Here is a 19800-nt window from a genome sequence, read left to right as displayed (position 1 = left end):
TCACTTAACAAGAGAATTTTTGAAACAACTTTTTCTTTTTGGTGAAATGAAAAATGACAAGGGCAAAAGTGCATACACAGTATAAAGAACTAATACATTGAAAGACAGACTTGATCATCCACTAGTACAGTTTCATCAGTCAAAATCGAACTCATCACTGCCCACTGTTCAAGAAACCCTATAATGCTTTCTCTACAGACCACGGGAGACATACAATTACACTGGCATGAACTAACTTTGGTGGCCAAAAAGAAAACTTGGTTGTGCTGCTAACAGAAAAGAGTGTGTTGAGTGTGCAGTTCTTGCACTCTTTTGAAGGCATATTTTTCATTATGACTGATGTCTTAACTTAGAAGTGAAGTCAGCGATTTACTCAATTTCAAGCCCATAACATTTTTTGTCACATTCAGCAGTCATCTCCTCACAACCGCTAGCTGCCCATTCTGTGAGTACACTGTAAAGAAACTGGTCTCTGTAGGCAGCCCAAGCTCAACAAACAAAGTGGGGGTAGCCTGTCCCACAAACAAATACGAAACCTTGTATGGAGTTTCTCTGGGAATACTGAAGGGAGGGGTGAGCTACCCTCTCTGTTGTGTTTTGTTTGGTCCTTGGTTAAAATATAATGTACGTTGTTTTGGACAAAAATGTAACGTGACATCCTGTGCTATCGCTGACTGCACCTTTAACCCAGTCTTTTTGCTTTGACTGATTTAAGTTATGCGTAGGTTACTGTTTTAGATGTTTATGACAAGTTTGTTACACATACACACATGTTGACATAACTTAACTCTGTCAAAGTGCCACTATTACTGTACTGGGTTAAACAGTCAACAACAGTTTATGTTGCACCAGTGCGCCAATAACATTCATGTTAATATCCCAAGAGTATCATCATGCCTAAATATGAAAACTGTACTGTCTTTAACTGGACACACAGTCAGATTGCTGCTTATGTAAATGGGACCCCCTCTAAACTGTCTTATTTCACTGATCAGGGCCTAGCTGTGGTTGGAGTTGCCCTTTGCCTGCTGCTCCTAATAACACCTAATAATAATCATTTGATTTCAAGCCTACTCTCTCTACATTAATGCGCTATTCCCATGTATTTATTTACCTTCTTTAGTTACCTGGATAGAGAGCACAGTTTGATTTCTAACATAATATCCATGTCCCACACACACACACACACACACACACACACACACACACACACACACACGCACACATTCATACACAGAAGATCAAGAGAGAGAAAAAAGGCATATTCTAGCAAAACCTCACGGCAAGAGCAAAGGAACTCATAAAAACCCACCAGTAAAATGCTGACCAAAGGAATAAGAGTTGCCAATGGCATCCGGTGGTAGGTGGTTGCAGAGAAACATACCATTCCAAACCAGGCTCTGAAACTATTCTACACGCCAATGCAACAGAGCTGCCCTCAGGAGAATGGTCACAAAACAGGCTCAGGCGATACATCAGTGCGTGGCAGTGTTTGTATTTAAACTCAAGCTGGCAAAAGCATACAGACTCACAGACTGCTGTTCATTTGTCCCCATTAACATCATCTCTATGCTAGAGCACAGTCTTGTTATCATAGTATCAACAGTTTTCTTCATACTCTAGAATATATATATATATATATATATATATATATATATATATATATATAATACAGTATAAGTATATGAGTGTGTATATATCCCTACCCCCATACACATAAAATATGACCCCTATTGTACTATAAGATAAATCTGACAGGTTGTCCTGTTTTCCTCCCCTACTGATCCCAATTCCCAGAGCGTTAGTCCATCTCAGTTCTGAGAACAAGTCTCCTGTGTAGAGTTCACCCACTGGACAAGGCCACCTAAGCACTAAGAAGCCTGGGCGTCAGGGTGTCCAGCCACAGGCCTGTAGCCCCTCAGCACTGCTCCTCACCCAGGGAGTCACAGTTCTCGCCCAGGTCCATGGAGCTGGAGGGCCCACGGTGGAGCTTACCCCTCCCACCACTGCCCCCTCCTCCTCCTCCTCCTCCTCCCCCGTGGCCTGGGTACACATCCACGGAGCTGGACACAGACTGGACGGAGCGGTCGCGGAAGTAGTGGAAGGTCTCGGGGTCCAGGAAGGTCTGCTCCTCGCGGAGGCCCTGCTCGAAGAGCTTACGTTTGTGCCGGAACTCGATCACCGTCTTGGTGTAGGAGTTGAGGGTGGTGACCGAGGCGGCCATGCAGCAGGTGAACGAGCCCCACGCCAGACTGGAGAGACAAGACCAGCGAAGAGAGAGAGTGAGAGAGAGACAAGTGAGGAATTCTACAGAAGCACAGTCTCTGTGAGTACAGCATGTGTTTCTTATCCAGGTTTGTCGTACAGGTGTAAGATGTATCAAACTACCTATATCTGCATGATGAAGTATTAAGGATAAAGCATCATGGAAGAATAATCAACTCTGATAGCAATTATTTTAGGGTTTCAAAACTAGCCTACTTTTAGTTAGCCATGTGGCCCCTCTTGGCATTAAACACAGACACCCTCCCCTCCCCCAATGAAATGCTAATGTACTGGTTCCAAGGGCTATCAGATCCACAAGACAAAGGATGTTACCTTGCTATACTGAATCCATATGTCATGAAATGTAAATATATTCATGTTTGGTATCATTGTAATAGTCTCAGTACAAGGATTGTAATGATTTGATTGTAAGAATGTTTGGAACATTATATAAGTGATATTTCTGATATATAAGATATCTCTCCTCATGCTATTCAGATAGGTGTGAAGTAGGTGTGAGTAGGTGTGTCTGATGCCATGTGGAGAACCAACCACGTGGGATTGTTTTGCCGCCAATTCTTTCTTTATTTAACCCATACAAAAGTGACTAACTTGCATTGTATGTCAGAAGAAGATGGAGTACTGAAGAAGAGTGAGAGAGGTTGATCCAGCAGAGGCCATGGCCTCTGTGCCATGGCCTACATAGACCATTTTTTTACTCTCTCTGCTTGTAACAGAATAAACCTGATTCCTGAGTGTTCCTGAAGTTTGCCAGTCTAAGTTAATATTAAGTATTTATTCACCACAATTACTTTCAACTCAGAACAGATTCATTACTGATCATCTTCATCAAAAACAAAGTTCACCTTCAGAAATGCCTGTAATCATTTTAATGAAAACTCTTTTTTTTTCTACTGAATCGCAGAGCTAGCTGCTTCTATCCTGAAATGTGATCTTGTGATCCAGAATTCTAATGAATACTAATTCATTGTGAATTTTTACGCCTCGGCATCTCTGGGTACTTAAAACAAACACAGTGCATTGGTCATACATTGTTACTGACAGATAACAAGAAACCAAATCTGAGTCAAGTTAAATCATAACAAACATGTACAATCACCAGCACATAAGGCTTTCCACTGCATGGAAACTAGAAACAACGAGAGAGAAATGTGTTGAGGAAACGACATATATCCAAGTGTGAGTGAGAGAGTGAGAATTAAAGAGAGCAGGAGAGAGAGAAAGAGGGAGTGCAAGAAATAGACCAGATGGTAAAGGACAAATGAAGCAATTTTGGGGTCCCCTGATGGGCAGCGGCCTAACGCCTGCAGTAATTCAAGCAGGGTAAATACCACTTTCCTGCCTGTCAGGATGGAGCACTTATTTTTTTCCTTTCAAGAGATGCACACAAAATTACAAATCATCTCACAAGCACACTTCACTGCATTGCATGCATGCCCCAGTTCCATATGCATCATGGCCATGCATCTCCCAGAGCAGCAGCTGGGCTGGAGGGCTGACATGGCTGAGAGGCCAGGGTGAAATCTTCCTGGCTTAGCTTTCATCACTCAGTCCATCCAGTTGCACTCCTTCTTTGGTGTTGGAAATACATAGGAATGCAATCGACTGTCGATTTCATAGGTACTGTATGACACAACATTCGTTGCAAGGCATCTCTTAAGATATATATTTTCAGAACTGATTCACTGTTCTTTCTGTCACATTGTCAAAACAACAGAAGAGTCTACGATAGTTACAGTTAAAAGAGAATAGACAACTGTTGTTGACTAAGAAGGGAGTTGTTTTTTTATTATTGTTTGCTTCACACGTATCTGTAGTTAGACGTAATTGTGTTTCATGTGAGTGACTAGAAATCCCCAAACAATCCAGGAACATACACAGACGGAGGAGAGAAAATCCTGTTAGCGACTCCGCAAGATAAAACAAACCATAGATCCCATTTCATGAATTACTCCTCCACGTTCACCGTTATGTAAGTAATTGACGCTTAGAAAAATCATAAACACAGACACATGGGCAGAGAGACTGTTTGTGTGTGTGTGTGTGTGTGAACAGGTTCCTCTCTCTGCCATAACTTGACCCTTACATAACACTTCCACTGGCCTCATTCTAATCACCACCCTGTCTCTCATCAGAGAGTATCTGAGACGGCAGCTGATGTAGTCACCAATTACCTGGATTAACAAGCCGACCGGGACGGAGTGTTACTAATGAAGATATTACTCAGTATGATTACCACCAAATTACACATCAATTTGTAAGGCATGATTAATTTAATAATCAGTCAAAGGGTGTTATGATTTTGTTGTGTCTATAGCAGGGGTTAATGGCTAAAATTGCACAAGGTCCAGTAAGCCAACCCTCCTTGATGGAGTTTGGATTAGATGGGGGATAGATACCTACGAAATCATGCATTTTGCCAGGCTAAAAAAAATCAGTTTGCAGTAACATATTTGCGATGACATACTCAACCAATCAAAACACATGTAAGCCTATCTGATTTTGAACACTGCTCTCTTCTCTCATTCAGGTTGCTTTGACGAAAATACAAAATCATTCATGAACACAAACAGGCAAATACAGTGCCTATGTTGGACATGATGAATGAAAAACAACGTGCCATAAACTTTTTATCTCTAAGTTAGCATTGTGAATACATTTTGAAAGCTTATAACTGTAAAATGCTGAAATGTCAGTAGCCTATGTGTAATAACACAGGACAGTATGCTAAACGTAATTAATGAACATAAGATTTCTTATATGCACATTCATATTCTGTAAATATACATATGAATTATTATGAATGAGTTAAGTCCACACAGCAATAAGCATAGCGCAGGCTCACTTACATAGAGTTGACTGATGCGCTAGACCTGTACTCGACACCAGAGGCTCTCAACCTTTTTGGGGCTAGGGCACACCAAAGGTCTAACTAACGTGCCAAGGCCGAACCACTTATTATAGGCTATAACAGGGGTGCTCATTCTTTATGACTACCTAAAACTGCCTTAATTAAGAAGCTGTGTCATTAATGCATTTAAAATGACCCTCTAGCCCACACATGGGCAACATACGGCCCGTGGGCTTTCCCTGACCGGCCCGCGTAAGGTCAGTGGAAAAAACAGTAGTCAAGAGCCTATCATAGAGATAATGCACGCAAATCAATATCGTTGCTTTTATTTTGAAAGCGACTGCTATTTGTACGCCCATACATTTGTGCGTGGATGCATACGACGTAAACACCCTCGCTGATGTGCTGGTGAATAGAATTTATGCTTCTGCGTAACAGAACAGTTGCCTTTACGTCGGCGTAAACCTTTCAAAGTTTTGTGTCTCCTGTGTCTGCGTCGCTCACCACCGCAACGGTTGTTAGAATGTCGAACTCCTACTGCTGCTCGTTGGCGATACGAAGTGTTCGTTTCAAAACGTTACTGACAGATAGACAGTTTACAATCGGATAACCCCGTCATGGTAACCAAAATATGTCCGAGTTTATTTGCAAAGCTACTAGCGACTAGTATGATGTTACTACCCACAGGTTGCTTGAAGCAGCCGGCTCAACACACAGGGCGAGTTGACCAATCACAGTTTTGTGTATAAAGTTAAAGCAAAAACATAGCCTACATTTTCAAAATAGTTTTCTTTGTGCATGTTGATTAACTAATGACAGCCTACTATTGTCTGCTCCACATTTTCATAGTCTAATTCTGCATAGAGTTAATTTAATGGTGTTAATGATTTAATGAGGAAATATTGTTAATGAAATGGTGGCACAGGCCTATGGTCTTAATGACTCATTCACATGTTCATGGCCTAGCCTAATTATATAGATATTGTACTACTTTTTTATATCAGTCTTTGAAAACTGAAAAAAAAAAAATGTCAATGTCAAAAAATTATTTTCGAGAATGAGGATTAAATACTGGACATATATTAAATATTGCCGTTTTTCCTTCGTCTCCCTTACATTTTCCATCTGTTCTTACGAGTAGCAATCAAAACTATATGATTTACTTAATGTTATACAAGAACAGAACAGAATTGAACAGAATTGAGTTCAGACTTGAGTTTGGTATTTTGGGTCCGGCCCTCCTCAACAGTCCCAGTTTGTCATGTGGCCCCTTGGGGAAATTATTTGCCCACCCCTGCTCTAGCCTATTTCATGAGCCTGTATAAAAGGTTCCTCAAAATTCCACGGCACACCTCACTTTGCCTCAAAGCACACCGGTGTGCCTTGGCAAAGTGGTTGGGAACCTCTGGCCTACGCAACATCCACTTCCATAATGAAATGTGCTCATACTAATCAAAAACACTTGGAAGCAAAGCAAAAAATGATATGCATTATGGTATTTACAGACTAGTGATTTTTTTCTGTTACTTGACTAGGACAGTGAGAAGTCCCCACATTTGGATTCGTACCGGAGTCTGCCAGGTCGGTGACCCCTGCTCAATAGTAAGTGTATTTAAGGGATAAGGTCGAATCTGCTTGTACTTAAAAGCTATTACTCCATACACATCCCTTGGCCTCTCTGATCAAAGGCTCTTACTCAATCAAATTCCCTGTTCCATTCAGCCACTCAGCAAATATAACCTGGTAGAATTGACAAACCTCTTTTCTTCTCTGCTCTCTTTCTCATTGTTCTTATTCTGTCATTCTTTTTATCTCTCTCTCACACACACACACACTTAACCTTTCTCTCTCTCCTCGTCCTCCTGTCTGCGCATTAAGGTTTTTACTCTATGGGGAGAGCCTGCATTAATGAGAAGTGCTGAGTGAGAGGAGTCCATTAGAGCCAGATGTAAACGCAGCGCGCCACTCCATCCCCGAGCTCCGACTGACCGATTAACTGACCTACCGCCAGAAACCTGCCGGGGCTTCGGTTCGGTCTGACCTAGCCCGCCGTTTCCCTTGCTCGCCCCATTAGCCTGGACATTAGCTTCGAAGACGCACGCGCCGACAGAACACACGTACTGCACCACACACAAACAAATACACACACACACACGCACACCTCCACCCATGTTCTACCCAGATGACACCAACAAGAAAGCACACACAAAAGGTGGTGAGAGGAGAAAAGGAACAAACGCTAATCCTTTTCTGTGAAGGCCAGATAAATATTCATTTTGGCTGGTGGACACTTAATGGAGGTGTAATGGGTTGTCACCATTTTTAGACAGATTGAGTGAAATGTTTACGGGGGCGGTGCTTTCCATGTACTGAGAGAAAGAGAGAGAGAGAGAGAGGGAAAGAGTTTGCTAATTGAATGTGTCTGTGAATATACTTTGTCCTGCTTCGATCAGGCACAAGGGCTCTCGGTGCTGTGTTCCTGTGATCACCACCTTTTTAACATTACAAAGACTGGACGGCCTGAGCTTTTAGAGAAGCACTTACAGGTATAGTTCCACTGCCTACTCAACAGATATCGCTCCAATAAACACCCTCCATCCTGAGTTACCCTACATCAACCACCTTTCACACCTACTCATTTCAATGACAATAAAGTGTAACATTCTATGTAGAATATCCAAGTCCAACTGGAATTTTGAAAGGTTCTTTTAGGGACACTCTACCGAAGAGTCTCAGGTCTGAATGTGCCTTTGTAATTAGGAGGCCAACCAAGGTATCTGATTTGGGTGCCCGTCATTTTCACATGTTCATTTTTGGAGACTATTACAGTATATCTTGATTGTCAGGCTCTTAAAAAGTGGAAAAAAGATGTCTCCACTTTTCTGCGATTTTAGTGGCCAATTACAACACATATCTATATAGAAATTACATGTTATTATTGAGTCATCAAGAATATAGAAAGCATGCCAAATCCAGGTTACAGCTGGCAACTATTAGGTTCAGTTTATGACATTGTGGCTGCCCACTGAGCATCTTTTGCCCCGTGGCTGCGCCCGCATCTAGTTATGTTGGTAAATGGGGAAACCCGTCTATTTTACCATTAGTATGCTTGAAGGATATCTTGCACTGTCTCTGGCAAGGGTCCTGAAACTCCTCACAGGGACTGTGCAGGAGTCACAGTGCAGGCTCTGCAGGAGTCGAGCAGGATCCATGTATACACACCCATGTCTACCCCGCTGAGACAGAGGACAGAGGTAACGGAGGAGGTGGGGTCATTTTGTGCGCTTTGAGTCGAACGGCAGTGCGGAAGAGAAACCTGGGAATAAGTTACATAAAATAGTGGGACACAATAGGTGCCACTAATTCGTCATTGCCATGAAGCCCCAAACTGTCGACCTGATAGTGTTCATGAGTAAAGAAGGTGCGGTGGAGTAGTAGTTCGTATCTGCACCTAACGGTCATTCGGCAGGGTCCATTCCAAATTATGCCATTCGGCCGTCCGCATCACTCTGGTTAAAAGCGTTGGCTATATACCGGTCACTTTACTTTAAAATATCGGTGGTTGGTAGGTGGGTTATACTGTGTGCATCTGAGGGAGACGTGAGAAACTGACCAAAAGGACCAGCCGTAATCCCACGTGTGCGGTCGCCAATCCTCTGGTCCCAGGCTCACTGTAATCTGGAACACCTGTGTGTACATCATGTGGGCCACCATACCCAGGAGCCCTGAGGGAAAACACACACACACACACACAGAGGGAGAGATAGAGTGACTGATTTCCAGCTATTATTATCCTAGGCCTGCTTGTCTATTACACTGTATTTTGATTACTGACAAGATTAACTCTTCTTCTGAATGTGTTGGAAAGAGAAAGCTTACAAGTAGGCATACACAAATACATGTGAATGGCATTTGTTTATCTGTGTGTGTGTGTGTGTTCTTGTATAAGGACATACTGTACATTTCAAGAGCAATGATGTAAGCCATACAGTGGCTCAGATTTATGATGATAATATGATTAGGTGAATGGTTTGCTGTGAAACCAGTTTGTTGATTTGCTGAGGTATTATTGGTAATAAATCAAACATGTATGTTTCTTGTATGTTCTCCCTTTTCTAATTAACGACCGCAATGTGTGTGTATTTGTGTGTGTGTGTGTGTGCGCGCGCGCGCAACTGGGTGACTTTGACCATGTACATTTTTGCAAATCACTTAACCAGTAACGCACTGAGGCCAATATCAGATTAATTGAAGCCATCCAAGCGTGACAGGCTGAAGACTTATCATGTATACTCTTCAATCCTCCAAAATGATTTCGGAGAAAAGCAGGTTTCACTGACGGGACGATTAAATTGAAACTGGAAAACCTTATTTTCCTGCTGTGCAAATATATTTTCACCTAGCTTGTATTTATTTAAGCTTTCAGAATGTATTATTAAAATACAGATTTAAATGTGGGGGAGAGAAGTTGAGACCAACGGCAAGATTGAATACTCCTGTCTGACCCAGGACCTCCATTGCTGGCAGATAGGTAAGGCTAACCTTCAATTTCTTTATTAATCAATTAACTTGGACACCAAAGGACTTTTCCTCTACTTCTCACGATTACTAACTACTCATAGATGAATAGATATGTAGATCATTTCTTAATTAGGAATGCAATTTTGAAAATGTACCAAACTAATCTCCGTGGAGCTCTAGCTCAGGAGCCTTATTTGAAGGGCACATCTCAGTAGACCACTGAGGTGCATAAAGCTGTCTCCTCAGGACTGAGGCCAGGCCCGATCTCCTCCTGTGCCACATCAAAGGCCTCCATCCCCAGGTTTCATCAGACCAGTCCAAGTAGCGCTGCCTCCAGCTCTTACCGGGCATTAGGGGCCCGGCGGTGTAGAGGGAGGAGGAGCGCATGGGAGACGGGCTGCCACAGAAATCAAATTATCCCCGTACAGGAGGCAGCAGCTGTTGGGCTGGGGCACAGACTGCAGCGGTTTATACCAGGGGAGGGGGTGGGGGGCACCACTTGGAAAGACGAGGTTGTGTGTGTGGGGGCCGAGGGGGGGGGATGGCACTCATGAGACTGAGCCCTCACAAATAAAACAAATGCAGACGCCCCTGATCAGTGATCAGTAACACTATGATAGAGTGACAGTCAGAAGTACTGTCAAGTGGAGCACATTTGAGTGTAAAAGGTAGAACTGAATGCATTCATGCAATGCCAGACATAACAGTTGTTTAACTGATTATTTGGAATACAGATTTATTTTTTAAAATTATTACAAGACTCAGTTATTATCTGTACATCATACATTCTCTTACAGTACCAAATAATAACTTTAATGTCTTCAAAGCACAGAACACCTGAACACTGCAATAAATGTTACCTGTCTGAAATGTGTGATACACTAAACATACATAAACCTATTGGTTTTCATGGATGTCTTCAGAAGTAAACAAGTATGTGACCCCAGCCCTTGCAATTAGAAGCGCACACTGCACATGTTTTACTTTTCACAGCAGACTGATTTGCTCACATTTAAGTGTCAACCTGGCTTGGTAAACCCTAACAAATGTCCTCAGACTTGTTTCCGGGAGGGTACAGTGCTAGTGCCAAACGGTGAGTACCTGAGAGAACCGTAAAGACGGCCGCAAAGGCGTTGAGCTTGAGTCCATCGATCACGTTGCTGGAGTGAAAGAGCTCCAGGCACATTAGGCTGAAGCCAACCACCAGCAGCATGATGTATAGCACTTCAGACACCACCGACAGCCAAAGGACACCTGCAGAACAATCACCATGCAAACACACACACACACATACAGATGCACACACAAACACACACACTTGGGTGAACAGCGCACCAGCTAGCTGTAACTCTCCGTGGCAGGCCTCTTCATATGCTCTGCAAGAGTTAGAAAACAGCAGCTCATCTCCACTTTTCACCATTAAGAACTGGACAGGCGTTTGACAGAGCCAAACCTGGAGCGATAAAGGGATGTTTTCCTATTGTTTTGGGCACGTAGCCTGAGCAGCCTCTGAGTACACTGCTGTATGAAGAATGTACAGCACAACTCACTGGGAGCGTGACAGCCGAAAGAAAAAGCACTTGAGAAGGAAAGAGGCGCCTAGAGACTGAAGCCACCTACTACAAGTGGGCAGATGAACAGGCCTATAGGAACACACAACACAAACACGAACGTGGGCTTGGTGATCACATGAGAGTCTCTTGTGGTAGCTCATAAATGGATAAAGAGAAAGAAAAAAGATTTTTTTTTTTAAAGTATAATTAACAATAATAATAATATTTTTGGCCTTTTTATGCCTTTAATGATAGTGACAGTGGAGAGTGACAGGAAGCGAATGGGAGAGAGAGCAGGGGTGGGATCCGGAAAGGACCACGGGACGGGAATCGAACCCGGGTCGCCGGCGTACGGTGCAGGTGCCCCAGCCAGTTGCGCCACGGCTGGGGCCGAAAAAAGATTTTTTAAAAGACAATGCAAAACATCTATAGTTCAGATAGTCTCCTGAGCATACAGGTGTGTTATGAGTGACAGATGCAGCAGGAGATATTGCTCAGTTTCTCATTTGAGAGATACACACACACACACACACAGGGGCCACCACAGATGTAAAGAAATATGCTGAAGTTACTCATTAGTGTCAGTGATGATACGAGTAGACAGACACACCTGTACAAATGCACTAAACGCAGGCTCTCTCGCATCAACAACTGTTTTTTTATACACACATTCACTTTGGTGCATTGATATCTGGGAACAATGCAAGCTGTTGTTTATCTCAAACCAAAAAGGGTTTGATCCTGAAGGACTAGATAACCCAGAAAAAAACGATCCACATGTTTCACAAGAACATCCAGTCGATAAAAGCAAAATATACAAGTCTATTTACAATAACATTAACTTTGATCTACATTCATCAAAGTCTACTCAAGCCTGTCAGTTTTCCTTCTGTTCGCCACTTTCTGAACCAGTCTTTTGAAACTGTAGATTAGAGATGGACTACACGGCACATAGCAGTATGCATTAGAATGTGACAAAAGCTGGGAGCTGAGACATGACGATTTCGTGAAAAATGTAGCACGTTTGAAGTGCTCATCTTCATGAGTTCAAGAGCACTGATAAAAAATAAAAACCTCTCCTGTAACAGCCTGCTAAAAAGCATAAACCAATTTCAAGGAGCAGCTGTCTCCTTTGCAGGGACAAAACGTGCTCTCTGACATATCCATGATCTTTTGAATTGTGGTCAATTCTGGCTTGGGAGCTGTCAGTTTGAGATAGAACTGTAGAAGAGATTTTCACCAAAGTGGCCTCTAAAGGAACTCTGTATGAGGTGAGAAATTGCATTGGATTCTCAGTCAATTTCATTCATTGCTGATTTGTGAGAAGATGAACAGGCAACCGTGGGATGTAATATGACCATTTATTAACCAGCTCTCTTGTCACCTTTGAGTTATTTCTGTGTGTACCAGCAGGTCCCATGATAATCAGGCCACCCAGAGCAGTTATCGACCAACAGAGAACTGGTTCTAGAACTTGTTGCATTCCGAATTCTTTGAATCTTAGTTAACCAGCCTGTATTTCCACCAATTCCGAATAATTATTTCTTGGTGCCAGGTCCGAACCAACTTTTCAGGATTCTAACTGATTTATTTTTGATTGAAAAGCTCCAAACAGTTCAACATCTGGAGAAGGAACCGGAATGGCGCCGGTTCTCTGTTGGGGGAAAAGAAGCACGACCATCGCTCTGAAGGTGTAGAGGGTTACTTGACAGACAATAACAAACGCATAACTTGAACCAAATGAACGCTGGTGGCAGATAGATTAAATATGCTACACGATTTCCAATAAGATTTGCTTGCCTGATTCCTAAATATTCATATTCCACTTGACTGTGGTAATACATTCAGTATGTACAGAAACATTTTAGGGTTTAGCTGTAAGGAGATATTGGTAGGAGGCAAAGTCAGACCTCCTCAATCAATTAAATGAGGATACTTAGGAAAACAATATTAGTCTGAGCTCTGCAAATGACTGGGAAATTTCAGCACTGAGGATATCAGTTTGGATTAACTACCATATGCAGTGAAAGAGCCCACTGAGTCAGGTATAACAGTATGCAAAAAGTGCATAGTTCAAGCAAGCATTATCATTATTGTAAAGGCATGCAATCCTCCCTTACGTTATATACAGTGCAATAGCTCAACAAACAGTTATAAGCTACAGTATATTGCAATATACATGTCTGTAGTACCATGTAAAACCTCCATATTCCAACTGAGCACATAAAATTACCTAAAAATATTTGCATGATAACACAAATGATGACAGACAAAAATGACCATGAAAACACAACCATACCTTTGAAGAACAAACACAATTTCGGCATATACAAATAAAACACACTGTAAAGGAGAGTTGTCCTCATGATTGCTGGTAACATCTAGATAATAGATCTACTGTGCGGCGTTTGCACATGTAGTCGACATGTCAGATCGCTAAGCTAATGGCCAACATTACTCACCTCTCTCTGAAGCCGGGGCCAGATCGATAAAGCTCCGGCATTTCTCACCTGGGAAGACACAAGGCGACTACAGCATTAGCACGTCTGCGCAATCCAGTACAACACACAATATCACAAATCATAAGTTTCGCCCCAGTGCCAGGGAACATGGTCTTGGAAAAAGTCCAGTAAAAAAAATGTACAGTCAACCGGAACATGATTTCAGTCAGTGTGATAAACCAAAATGTGAGGGCAGTAAATTGAGTTACAGTAATGTGATTAAAAATTAATATGAAGTTAAAACTGGAAAGAGTTCAGCTTAGCTTCAAATGTAATACAACATAGACAGTATATAGTATAGTATTATAGTATAATACACAGTATATAGCCTACTCCTTTTGTTCATAAAAGTTGTTGTTTATAAAACTACTGTAAGCATCTTACAACAAGCAGTTTGCAATAATGGCATGTTTTGTGGTTCAGCAGCACTGTGAATTTACTCTGAATTATATGTAATGACATGAAACACGCACACACACACACACACACACACACACACACACACACACACGTTTCAGCTGAGTGAATAGGGTGCACAAAGCAATGGCAGTTTAAAACCAACACTATAGGCCTACTGTTCTTTTGGGACAGTGATGTCCAGTGAAAGAAGCAAAGGTGACAGCAGCATGTGCTTTGATAATAAAGCTAAAGCAGATGGTGGTCAGTAAACTCTGATGCGCCAGAGAAAAATGGCCCTCCTCTTACCAATCATTTGTCACGCTGGAGCTTCTCCTTCCATTTTCCATTCTTAATTCATTTCCAAAGGCTAATGTGGGGGGCTCAGCAGTGCGCTCACGAAAATTTTAGTCCGATTACATAATTGAAAAATCCTTCCACAAGTTTCACTAAGACCAAATGTGGTGTAGAGTAAAAGATGACGGGAGAGGTTCGTGATGGTGAGCAAAAGTACCCACCATGGAGGATTTTATAGAACGATGTCCAAACAGAGTGAGCCGTAAAGAAAGGCACTTGTTTGTCTCACCATTTAATTAGCTGGCAACAGTTTTTGTTTAGAGAAACTGCCAGTGAAGTGGATTTTTTAAACTTGTTCCCATGGAATTGCCTGTTGAACACTCTCAATGATTCACCAATAAGTGATAAGTGTATATTGAACAGCTCCTCATCAGTGCCAGGGAGTTTCCAGGTATCGATCATCAAGAGAAGTGAATTAAATGATCATCTTTGTAAAAAGCTATATGGGTACTAGCTTCAGAAGCTCAAAGGGAATAATTCACTGTTTAAGTGCATGGGAATGTTAGAAATCTCCAGTGTCTCCGTCTTTGGCAGCAGGCCCTGCTTTGATCAAACTGCACTAGCGAGAGACTGCCACAGATCAGTAGGTGCGACAACCCAGATAATTCCTCTGAGGTTTCCACCATAACACAGACTCCTTCCTCCTCTATCCTCTTTTTTGTTTTTCTCTATTTTCTCTATTCTCTCCTTTTTTGTCTTTTTTTGAGTTTCTTCACATCAATACTCCCTCCAGCCCTACAGGAGTTTCACCTCATCAAAAAAGGAATACTATACCGCAGCCTGTTTCCCACCGAGGCTGTCTGTTGTCACATTTACAAGTGTTTGCACCCAGTCCGATTTACAGGCCAAATATAGATTGTCTGTGCAACCTTTCCAAAAGGGTGGCTGCCATCGCTATATTCTATGAATGGTAATCACAAGTAGTGTAGTTAAAGTTGACTGGAATGCCAAACAATCTTCAGCCCTACAACGGCCAGTGTTCTTTTGCTCACTGCGCCCCATTAAGGCAAATGTTTCTCTTCGCCAGTGATGTTATGGTGAAATAACATGACAGACGAGAGAGAGAGAGAGAAAGAGAGAGAGCGAGAGAGAAAGAGAGAGAGAGAGAGCAAGCCAAGGCGCTGTCAGGAGATATAACATGGAAAGGTACAATTATCCTGTAGCAATTTAGTTCCTTAGGCCCATGCACTTTCTAATTAGTAAAGATTTCAGGCTTCTGATTGAGACCTTGTGTATTTAATCTCTTATCTGGGGTTGTTAGAGGCTAATTGCTGTGCTAATGAATATGAATGGATTTGCGTCTGTTACCATCATTTTTTTGATCATTTTAAAAGTTGGCGAGGGTGAGAAGGGACTCAGGAACACTAATTGCTCTTCCTGTATGTTGCTTTGCTCTGATCTCAGCTGGATGCCATGTTTTTTTTTCACTCTGTCCTCTCGACAACAACATGATGATGAGTAAATGTGATGTGTTTTCATCACGCAATATATACAAGAACATCCCTCATTAGATGGCCACATGGTTTCATCCTACAAGGTGTTGTTCTTAAAGGACTATGCGGAGGAGAAAAACAGCTTGCTAAAAAAAGTAAAGAACCAAAGTTGAAATGATGACATGACGTATGTCTGAGGTGCTTTTTAATGTTATTAATGATCTTTTTAATGACAACCTCACAACAAACCAAATTGCCATGCTCAGAAGGGTTGTGTGCCTCGAATGTAATCTTAACAGGATTACACAGCCCGAACCACACTGGATGGGATTCACATCAGAACAAACAGAACTAAAATAAGCTACAGTGGAATTGTTGGTATTTTTAGGATTTAGGATCTTGCCATACACACGGCGAGCTTAGCCCCACACCATCTGTGGGTGCCGTAATATTTAATCAATGGCAGCATTATACAATCCCAAATGTACGCCTCCCGAATGACTCTCGCTTGCAATTCTATATTCGATTTTGATTTCAAATATGTTAAACGCTTTCAGATTTGGGCTGGTACTGAAAGAAAACACCATGTATCAAGAGCTACATCTGTTCCCACAGTGCAGATAAATACAGGCCTTGTAGACCTTTAACGGGGCTCTAATATTTTGTTTGATGTATTATGTTGACAATATTTCCCCTTAAATGCTGAACTTCTTTTATGACCTTTTTTTATAGCTGAACATGGCTGGATGTGAAGCTAATGCAGTAACCAGAGTGAGCCCTTTGAGTCTCCACACACCAAGGTGCCATTTCATATTTTTTTCAGGACTGAAAACAAAGCCTACCACATCTCCCAAACTATTAATGTTGCAACAAGCAGCAGAATTACACAACATATATGGTGGAAATTGCTTTGCATAATGGAATAAGTTGGTGGCACATCTGTAAACATCTCCCCCTATCCTCCTCCTTATTTTATGTCCACCTATTGTTGTTAAGCACTTGCTATTCTTGTTAAGCAATTCATATCACAGTTTTGGATGATGATGGGTGCTTTTTAGATAGAATCTGATTGAGTAAATACATTTGATTAGCTGAAGCACACACACACACCGCACACACACACACACACACACACACACACACACACACACACACATTTTCACACCCACAGGAGCATTTTGGCACCATCAACATTTTGGATGCCCTCTGGCGTTGATTTCTTGTATTACAACTAAATCAAGTAATAAGGCTCTCCAATTACACACTGAGTATTTTCTGCCCAGTTTGAAAATGATGAACTTCTGCATATTCAGAGCCATGGCGACTGAACTGGTTCAGCAGACACTAAGCTAATCTGCTATATGAGCATTTAATGAATTCAGAGAAGGCAGTAGGCTACTAACCTCCACCAGGCTCCCATCACAGGCTATTGGGATATCACAAGGTTCCAGAGAGTGTTGTGAAAGACATTTTAAATTCAAATGAAACGGGCAAAAAAAAAAACATCATTGTACCAGCCGTCTTTAATTCACTCGACATTCTTTCTGCAACCATTTCTCTACCACCTATTCTGCCCAGGCCTGAGGATGGCACTGCGTACAGTGAGCAGATTGTCCGTGTAAACATCTTCTACACCTGTCCAGAGCTGCGAGCCAACCCAGTTCCACTGAAACTTGTGTTCAGCCAGCAAGACCACTCCTCCGGCTAGGAGCGCAGGCATTAGAATGACTGTGTCATCTGTCATTAGTAACAAATGGTTTTGATGAAATATTTTTTTATTGTTATTATTTGCTTGAGGTGAGATTTGGAGGGTTAGCTTTAGGAAATCAACAACAACAAAAAAGAAAAGGGGGGGGCAAAAGACTCCATGGTTATGACTTGTTAGTGAGTGATGGACAATAATTCGCATGTTGGGATTTTTCCACGTCATTTTGGTTAGTCTACCAATTCCTGTTGACTGCTTTAGACATGAAGACACTACATGTTACCTGCGCTTTAATGGTCTTTTTTCCAAAATCATCTAACCTTAAGTTACATTTTCCTTAGTTGCTATTTGTCTCTCTGTACATGCACTTCACGCAATGCATTTCTTTAACCTCCTACTCAAAAGACAAAATTAAAATGGATTCTGATTTTGACAGAGTTTGCAGGAGTTTAGGTATCTGTTAAAAACTAAATAAATGGGTATGTAGGCTAATGGATGCGGGTGTCTCACCTGCCCCATGGATGTTTTCCTCGCAGGAGTACCAGATTCCCGTGTGAAAATATCTAAAGAGGAACCTGTCGTCTCCCGTTTCCCAGCTGTAATGCACTTTGCTTTGGTCAGTCTCATTGACCCCGTAGTCGATGCAGTTATGCCGCCTCTCTTTGCTGCAGTTGGGCTTGGGGACCCTCTGAGTGCCCTCGCACCAGTACGTGGTGATAAATGCCGTAGTGGAGAAGAACAGTGCAATAAGATTCAAAGTCACGGACAGCAAGGCACGGCATTTTCGAGTGGTCTTCATTGTCCGCGGTTCGCAAGACTCGCTCCGACGTCTGACACAAGTTCATGAAAGCAGCAGGTAGACGATGCGGCTCACCAAAGGAACACGGTGCAAGTAAGTGACGGAAAAACACCGGAGACGACGAGGCACTCCTATCTTCGCTGAAATTTTGACGATTGAAGTTAAGCCTCCTGAGACCTGGTGAGAATACCGCTCTCCCGATAACTACACATTGGTCCCTGATCTAATTAAAGTGCGCACGAAGCGCGCTACCCGCGGAAAGGTGTGATTCCAGTCAGTTGTAGTCCATACTCACCGCCACCGTTACGCGCGCGCGCTCTCTTTCTCTCCTTCGCTCTCCCCCTCTAGTTGCCTCGCTCAACCACCAGATGCCTGCTTTTTTTTTTGCTTTGCCATTACAAATATTCACTGCTATTAGGCTATATCTGATAATCCTATACAATAACAGGAAAACTAATGCAAATATCACAAAGGCAATGACATTGCGAATTTTTAAACACAATTTTAAACCACTGGTCAAAAAGTCAACAGGCGTGTCAATGTTCTACTCAAGTACAATTAACTGCTAAATTAAATTAATTACAAGAAAGTAGCTAAAATCCCCATGGTAGCCCATTCAGTAAAACCTCACGATCCACTATCGATTAAACCACCGGAGCCCTGACACAAATAACCCGCCCACAATAAGAATTCATCACATCACATTTTATGGTCCCCAAAGAATCAATACTTCGATGAACGGAGTGTCATAAGAAGACGTGTTTCCCACTCAGATAAGAATATCTATTATCTCCGCATGAGGATTGATGGGTTCTTTTGATTGACACTGTAAAGGGCTGTCTTGATTGATACGGGGATCCTAAAGCAGTCAAACTGAGAACAATCAAAAAGTGCATTGCTGTTTGGCCAGAGATATATATACACAACATTGTTTGTTAATTAACCATTGATTGCCTGTATTGAGTAGGCCTACAGAGGGTAGGTTATTTCACCTCCAACTACTTGTGTAACTGAGTGTCTCTGTGTTACTGTAAGAGCAGCCATATATGGCTCTGCTCAAATGCATGACCACTGAATTCCTGACATCCCGGCATGGAGTCTTCTCATGCCCTGTCAACATGGGCAGAGATATAAAAGCCTCATCAAAGTGAAAAATGAGTGCGCACTCTCACTTTGGTGCTGATTGAGAGCTTCATGATCTGCATGGGGGATTTGTATGTGCAGCAGGCGTCTAGGGGCAGTGGCGCCCGTGTTTGGGCCCTGGGCGTGGTGCTATCTGTGTGTGCCATGATGGGTGGGGGGTGGGGGAGTCTCTGCATTTGTGTTTATTTGATCTCAAATGAAGCTCTCACTGTTGTTGTTTCAGGGCCATGGTAATTAATTTCCATCTTTTTCTCA

General features: G+C 42.2%; 1 protein-coding gene across 1 annotated transcript; it reads right to left on the bottom strand.

The window, feature by feature from the left end:
• Window positions 1-36: 36 nt before the first annotated feature.
• gsg1l (gsg1-like) lies at window positions 37-18692 on the bottom strand. Its single transcript, XM_048246764.1, has 5 exons — window positions 18114-18692; window positions 13674-13721; window positions 10760-10912; window positions 8751-8862; window positions 37-2252 (listed from the first exon to the last, which is right to left on the bottom strand). The coding sequence occupies exons 1-5, from the start codon at window positions 18400-18402 to the stop codon at window positions 1919-1921; spliced, it is 936 nt and encodes a 311-aa protein (XP_048102721.1). The 5' UTR covers window positions 18403-18692; the 3' UTR covers window positions 37-1918.
• Window positions 18693-19800: the final 1108 nt, after the last annotated feature.

Source organism: Alosa alosa, chromosome 6 (genome assembly GCF_017589495.1).
Source record: "Alosa alosa isolate M-15738 ecotype Scorff River chromosome 6, AALO_Geno_1.1, whole genome shotgun sequence".
In the NCBI taxonomy this organism is placed as follows: domain Eukaryota; kingdom Metazoa; phylum Chordata; class Actinopteri; order Clupeiformes; family Clupeidae; genus Alosa; species Alosa alosa.
This window is presented reverse-complemented; position numbering and strand designations above follow the sequence as displayed.

What these genes read in the sequence shown, in the direction of transcription:
- gsg1l (XM_048246764.1), bottom strand. Translation starts at nt 18,402, where the DNA reads ATGAAGACCACTCGAAAATGCCGTGCCTTGCTGTCCGTGACTTTGAAT. An exon ending in CGTCTTTACGGTTCTCTCAG is followed by an intron (nt 8,863 to 10,759) that starts GTACTCACCGTT and finishes GTTTTCCCTCAG; the next exon opens with GGCTCCTGGGTATGGTGGCC. An exon ending in GATTACGGCTGGTCCTTTTG is followed by an intron (nt 2,253 to 8,750) that starts GTCAGTTTCTCA and finishes TTGTCTCTCCAG; the next exon opens with TCTGGCGTGGGGCTCGTTCA.